Source organism: Seriola lalandi, unplaced genomic scaffold (assembly GCF_002814215.2).
Source record: "Seriola lalandi dorsalis isolate HSWRI2012SDOR001 ecotype SW California unplaced genomic scaffold, Sedor1 jcf7180002054320, whole genome shotgun sequence".
NCBI classification, from domain to species: domain Eukaryota; kingdom Metazoa; phylum Chordata; class Actinopteri; order Carangiformes; family Carangidae; genus Seriola; species Seriola lalandi.
In genome coordinates, this window is record NW_019524873.1 from 60,482 (window position 1) to 67,412 (window position 6,931).

Below are 6,931 nucleotides of genomic sequence, written 5' to 3' on the forward strand. Positions count from 1 at the left end.
ACTCCCAAGATAGCAGGAGAGTAATCCCAGCAGCTTCTCAGCACACTGATGCTTCTGTTATATTGGAAACGCCTTGTGTGTGTGTGTGTGTGTGTGTGTGTGTGTGTGCGTGCGTGTGTGTGTGTGTGTCAGCCTGCCAACACTGATACTCACTCGTCCAGCTGACTGCAGTGATTCACAGTGAGTGTGTTTCTCTGCACAGCAACACTGATCACTGACAGGCATCAGTTTCATCTCCAGTGTTTCCATTACAGCATGGACTTGGTTCACAGTGAGTTATGAACGGGCTTTCAGAATGGCCGGCGTCCATGTTAATCACTCCATCCATCTCCACGGAGCTGAAACAGTGTGAAAAGTGCACTGTGGCCACACAAGTCAGTTTACGGATTAATGCTTTGCTGTCTGGCTGACGGTTGCTAGGTAGCCATTTTTGTTGGCATTTAGCAGTACAGGCTTGTTCATGTCCCAACTCATTTAGATAAATATTGAGGTAACTTAGCTTGTCATACGACGACTCTGAGACCTCAACACAATGTTTTGTCCGCTGAAAACACTTCCGTTGTGTTGTGAGTATTCGCAGCACATGTGTGGTGAAATTCACAAAGATGTTTTCTGAAATCGTTTGTGTTTTGTCTATTTGCATGTGTTTCGTTGCAGTGCGTTGAGCCCTCAAGGCCACCGTACTTTTTGGCACATTACCACCACCTTCTGTTGGTTCTTCTCTGGCGCCGTTAACTCTTGTGAGAGTTTGCTGAGGGAACACTGTCGGAAACTCTTATGAAAAATGACAACAGTGAGGAAACGAAAATTCATTAAACTAACCCTTTAATATAAAAAATGTGAGATAAAACCTGCTACATTTTGAAAATAGTAAAGTTTCATGTTAGATCTTTTAAGGATTTTTGTAATGTAATGATAAACAAAGAGATTTGATGACAGTTGATCAGTTAATCAGCTGATACATGATCTATGAGAGAACCATAACATTTTATAAGAAAAAAACATAGTGTGATTCATATTCCATAAATGAATTTAAAGGCCTATTTACATAACCTACATCTAGCATCTATAGAACAGGTGTACCAAACATTTGCTGGCATGAGAACATCAACAGAGAAGGTGGATGATGTTCGCAAGACAATGTGGCAGCGACTACCCTGATGCAGATGATGATCACTTGCTGTAACAAAGGAAGTTCTTTCTCTCTTCACAGTCTCTGGTCTCCATATTTCCTGTGCTGTTCTTGGATAAGGTTCCACAGTGCTGCTTCATGAGGGGGCAGACGGGCAGGTCAGGGTACAACATATCTGCCCCGTTAATCCACAGCCAATGACCAGCCAGGAAACGAAGGCCTGTCCACACCTGGGGAGAGGAAACAACTAATGAACCTTCATAGATGTATAAAGAGAGCTGCGACAAAAAAAAACAAAATCCCTTCCAGTCTTCAAAGCACTTTCCCCACAAACCACCCCATAAAACAGACGATTACAATTCAAGGTCAAGTATTACTTTTAATGTTCAGACCTTTAAGGTTTAATACAAGATTCTAGAAAAGCTGTTGTTATGTGCATGATGTAATCTCAATGTGGAGTTTATGGGCCGGGCTGGTGGGCTCAGGGAAAGAGAGACGCTGATGAGTGTGTGCAGTGGGACACATGAAGCAAACCAGAGAGAAAACTTCGTTGGCATGTGAGAGAGACAAGTGATTGGCATAGTCTAAGAGTCCAGATGTCAGAGTACTCATAATACATCGATGTGATCATCAGGATTTCTTTTAAAAAGTAGGCCGTTGGTGAGGATTATTGTAATGCAGTTCTTGGAGATCACCTGTGTGTGCGGTACTGTGAAGTCCTTCTCTGTTTGCTTTCATTTATATTCTATTTTCATTTATCGCTTTATCGCCTTTGACTTTTTAATCAAAACTGACAGAGATTTCTACTAATGGTTTATTCGGGAGAGTTTCATGTCCATCCAAGCCATAGCAGTGCTCCACCTTTATGTCACATAACATTATCAATGGCAAAAATGAATGGGACTTTTAACTGGTGGAGCTTGTCCGATATCACGCCTTCATCCACCCATTTCATATTCTGTATAATAAACACCCAGTAGTTTACTTTATAGTAAGTTCAAATTTCTCACTCCACATGCAGCCGTGGCCGCCCAGCTCACAAAACACAGAGCCAGAGCTGGTTGGTGGAGGTGGCATATCTGTTATTTTAATTTATAAAAACAGATCTCATGAAAGCATTTCTTACACATGTTGCCGGTCGTGAACCCACCTCCTCTGTGTCGGCCTGCATGACCTTGTTCATCACAAAGTCATGGTCTTCTCCAGGCTGCACGCTGACCAGCTCATATCGACGGTTGTAGGTGGTCGGTGTGCTGAGAGCTCTGCAGTGTTCCAGCGCCTCCTCCCAGGTCTTGCTCTCCTTTACCAGGACCAGGTTGTCCCTGTAGCAGATGAAGGGAAAGCGGGCGGAGCAGTTTTGGGTAGCCATCTCTTTTCTCAAAGAAAAAATGGAGACACAGTCGCCGTTGTTACTCGGCTCATTTGATGCCCAATTTCTGTACTCGGAACTCCCTTTGGTCCACTTCCACGTTCCCCCTGCAGGACAGATGTTGAAAGTTCAGCAACACAGATGAGGTGAAAGTCTGTCTTTTAATTCTTTTTAGGAATTGTAAGTATTGTTTTATATCACTCACTACCACATTTTCAACTTTTTGTCTCCAGATGTGTGTTTTTCTTCTCAAAAAGCTACAGAATCATTAAGTCTTCAGAGACTACTGTGAGACAGATGTTTAGTAACTTAATTTGGTGACATCTTACAGAGAAAAAAGTTACAGGGCTGAATATATAAGAATAGTTCATAAAAGCATGACATGATGTGACTGTCTTAGTCCTTACCATCTCTGCGCAGTCCAGTCCAGACCGGAAAGTCCCGTGGGACAATAGCTTTGGACATGGCTTCAGTGTTTCTTAGAGTTGCTAGATCTCGGTATTTACTCCTGCAGAACTGCTGGGCCTCAGACCATGTCTTTGACTGAGGTATGAATATGTATTTGTAGTTGTTGGCCTGGATCGTGTCACAGAAGAAGAAGTAATACACTCCACAATTGGAGCCATAAAACCTTTAAAAAGAAATATCAGAAGTTAATGCATTCATCCAGTTTTTCCTTGCTAGAAAAACATACGAGGTTGTTTAAAGTTAACTGCGTTAGTTCAGTGTTTTTGACATTTTCGTACATTTAATACAAGTAACGAAATATTTGTAGTACTGCAACATTAAGATATAAATTGTAAACACATAAAACACAAGTAAACACCATTATACTGCAAAACCCTGGGACTAACCCTCCATCCATCCATTATGAAAACATCATATAAAAGGGCCATCAGAACTCACGCCTTTATTTCTAACTTACACACGAATAACATCAGATAGAAAATTTAACATATTACAACATATAAAATGTGGGAAAAAATGTCCAGTATGGATATTAGATACATGTGATTTGAAGTAGATGTTCTTAAAATGAAAAATCACTGTTAGAAGTTTTTAAAGTGGTGCAAGAACACTCTCACATTACCATCTTTTGGTGTAAGAGACGTAAGCACATTCGTCACCTCGTTGTGGCTCATCTCTTCCCCAGGTAATGTGGCTATTGGCTGGCCCACCGGACCAAGCCCAGGAACTTGAAGAGCTGGGCAGATGCAGGCCGTGCCATGCGTGATATTGGTGTAAGTTTATATTGTTTACATCTGACTGCGTATAGATGACGGCCAAGTCACCTTTGAAACCTGAGCTGTTTGGACAAATAAAATCAAGTTTCAGGTTTTAGGCTACTGTTATGTGGATATTAGGTGTTGGGTGCATTGAGATAAGCAGTGGATGCTGATTCTTCAGTTGGATGCCATGAAACCATTGCAGAGTGAAGAGTGGACAACAAGGTGACAAAGACCCAATTGCCATCCAGCCCAGTGCAACTCTGTGTGGAGTCACACTCGCGGCTGTGGAGGGTCTCCTCATCAGGGGGGAGGGTATATATATACATATATATACACACCGGGACGACCTCGCCCTTCCACGATGAAAACAAGAAATTAATTTTTAAACAAAATATTTCATAAAGGACATTGCTCTTAAATCAATATTCATCTAAAAGATAATGTTACACACAGACTGACAACAGCGTCAAATAACCTGTTGTGATTGCGAGTGATGTTCATCTATCTTGCTCTATAATTCTGCGTAAGTTCACTAAAGCCCAGTCATAACTTTTTAAAAAGCTATTGCCAATAATGTGAATAAAAAGAAAACCCCCACCTCCGGCAGTAACTGCGAGCTTGCTCCCAGGTGTAGTAATGTCTGATGTATAAATAGTATCTTAACACCACTGATCCCAGTCCAGATGCTGAACTACAGAGGACGAGGAGGAGGAAGGAGGGTCTTGAGAGGTCGCTCTTCATCATCATCATCATCACCACCACAGTCCTGTTGTATAGAGAGCATCTTGTTGAACCGCACTGTACTTTTGTGTGTAGTGAGGATAAACACTTTGACAATCTTTACAGCTGCTCAGCAGGTGAATGGATATTATTATCTCTTAATATCTTCCATCATATTATGATACCAGACATGATTAAAAAACACTGATGGTGTTCAGTTCAGTTGGTGTCGTTACCTGTCTTGATGTGTTGGTTTGCAGTGTCGTCAGTGAGAAACTCTTGGTGCTGCTCGATGAGCCTCTGACATCAAGCTGTACGTCTCACTACTTTTTCACTTCTTATATAAGAACAATAATTTGACTAGCAGACGCCCTTAAGTCAACTATCAGCTCCCTATCACTGCACCATTTGACTGCTGGCAAATGAAGGTGAGATTTACCTACAGACCTGAAATAATAAAGACATATGCCCAAGAGACGCTGGGAAGCAGGCCAGCAGTCTGCCTCTCAGTTGGAACCGGCTCCTGGGGGCGTGATATGGCAGGGGCCTCAACTTGAATGCAATTTAATTTAGGAAAATATTGCTTTGTCGAATGAGCTTTAAAATCACCTCATGCGAGCGTATACATTTTTTTGCATTTGAGTTTTTGTTTTTTGTAATTCATGTGTTTCCATTACTGGTTTTTAAGTTTGCATTAAGCAGGTTAAAGGAAATGCATCTGGAGACTCAGTGAGTGAGTTAAAAAAAATCTGCAGGCACTGAGAAAAGACGACATGATTCACAAAGCCCTGTTTGTATAACACTATACTACACAGCACAGCTGTTTATAACGAGTCAGGATTTTAACTGTGAGATTAACTATGGTGTTATCGTATCATAAAATTATTATTTTATGATCTGTCTTCACAGAAGTCCAGAGATGCCAAAGATATCCACAGACAGCAGGTAACTGTATTTAGGCTCCAATATCAGTATCCTGCCTCTAAAATCCTTTAACAGTCTGGCATTAAAGTGATAGACACCGCTTGCCAAATACTGAGGTAACTTGGCCAGTTGTACGGTGGCCCTGAGAGCTCAACCTTAAGAAAACACATGCAATAGACAAAACACAAATTCACAAAACATCTTTATCTCTTTCCACAACGAAAACAAATAACCAGACAATCAAACACACAAAGAATTAATATACTCAGAGATGTTAAATTAATTAATAACATTATATTGTGCAGATGTCTTCACTTTTTTTTTTTTTAAAGTAATATGTAAATCAAAATGTGCAAAGATGCATTAAACTACAGAATTCATGAGTGATACGCAACAGAGAAGAAAACATTCTGCGTCTTAAGTTTAATTATGCACTGAGACTTTTTCAACTGCCGTCACAGTGCAATTAAACTCTGAATTTTATCTGAAACAAAAAGAAAACAGTCATTAGTAATAAATATTTGCTGCCCGTTTTAAGATTTAAAACATTTGAACTAAGATCTTTGTGATAGATTAACACCCCCCTGTTTGCCAAAGGACTAATTTCCATAACTTTTAAAAGTGTTGCTGCTGCACTTTGGTGAGATCAAATCAGCATTTAACATGGATTAATAATTTGTCCTCAGACGTCTGAATTCATGCCCTCAGATTAATGTTGTGTCTCACTGCACCTGGGTGGGACATGCTCCTCTCCAGCCGCTTGAGGGATTCTCCCGTCAACATGCGGATCTCGTCATCCAGCCGGCGCTGGCCGTCCAGAGTCAGGTGCCAAAAGCACGACTTCCTCTTCCCATCTCTGCCCAGCTGGTTGCAGGTTTTGCGGAAGCTGCTGTTGAAGCACAGGTTGTGTCGGATCGTGTTCTTCCAGCCGTCCGGAGCCGTCTGAAAGAAGGGGAAGTGCTCTCTGGGAAAGGACAGAAAGGAATATGAGGAACATGGGGGAGCTCTAACCCCCCTCCCCCAAAACAGGCCATGGTCCAACTTGTTAGTCCAATGCAACGTTACCTTTGGAAATCACACAGGCCCTAATCAAAGTTTTTACCTTCCAGCAACTTCAAAATTGTGCAATTGGGTCCCATCCAATTAGTCAACAGAATGTATGTTGTATAATGACACTGGATCTTGACATAAAACTGTTGGCCGAGTTTTACCAAGCTATTAAATTATGACCTGATGAAGTTGTAAATCTGCTGGACTTTGAGGCTTCCCGCGTGGCTGCTCTTGAGCGCCAAGGCGATGAGGGTGCAGTAATTCACTGGTGGACGGGGCCAGCATCCCGGCTTCACGGCCTTAGTGTCCTGGAATAAAAAGCCAAAAATAAACTTTTTTTTTTTTTTTTTTTTAAAGCCCATTCATTCATTTTTATTAAACGTCCAGTCATTCCACTTGAGCTGCTTGTGCATGACAGTGTTCATTTTAACATTTCCAGAGCAGCTTGAAGAAATCCATGCAGACGCCAAACTTTAGCTCATGGGCGTACATGGGAACCCCCCCACC

At 41.5% G+C, this 6,931-nt stretch overlaps 2 protein-coding genes across 2 annotated transcripts in view; both read right to left on the reverse strand.

Moving 5' to 3' along the window:
* Positions 1-839: 839 nt before the first annotated feature.
* Positions 840-4,762, reverse strand: LOC111655496 (putative C-type lectin domain family 20 member A). Its single transcript, XM_023406932.2, has 6 exons — positions 4,687-4,762; positions 4,329-4,496; positions 3,592-3,807; positions 2,909-3,132; positions 2,283-2,608; positions 840-1,362 (listed from the first exon to the last, which is right to left on the reverse strand). The coding sequence occupies exons 2-6, from the start codon at positions 4,481-4,483 to the stop codon at positions 1,174-1,176; spliced, it is 1,110 nt and encodes a 369-aa protein (XP_023262700.1). The 5' UTR covers positions 4,484-4,496; positions 4,687-4,762; the 3' UTR covers positions 840-1,173.
* A 1,291-nt stretch (positions 4,763-6,053) lies between these two features.
* The window catches only part of foxr1 (forkhead box R1), a 3,043-nt gene continuing 2,165 nt past the window's right edge, over positions 6,054-6,931 (reverse strand). The window contains exons 5-6 of the mRNA XM_023406933.2: positions 6,605-6,732; positions 6,054-6,338 (exon numbers count right to left, since the gene is read on the reverse strand). Of these exons, the coding sequence (XP_023262701.1) occupies positions 6,071-6,338; positions 6,605-6,732 (396 nt within the window). The 3' untranslated portion in view covers positions 6,054-6,070. The remainder of the gene's footprint in view (positions 6,339-6,604; positions 6,733-6,931) is intronic.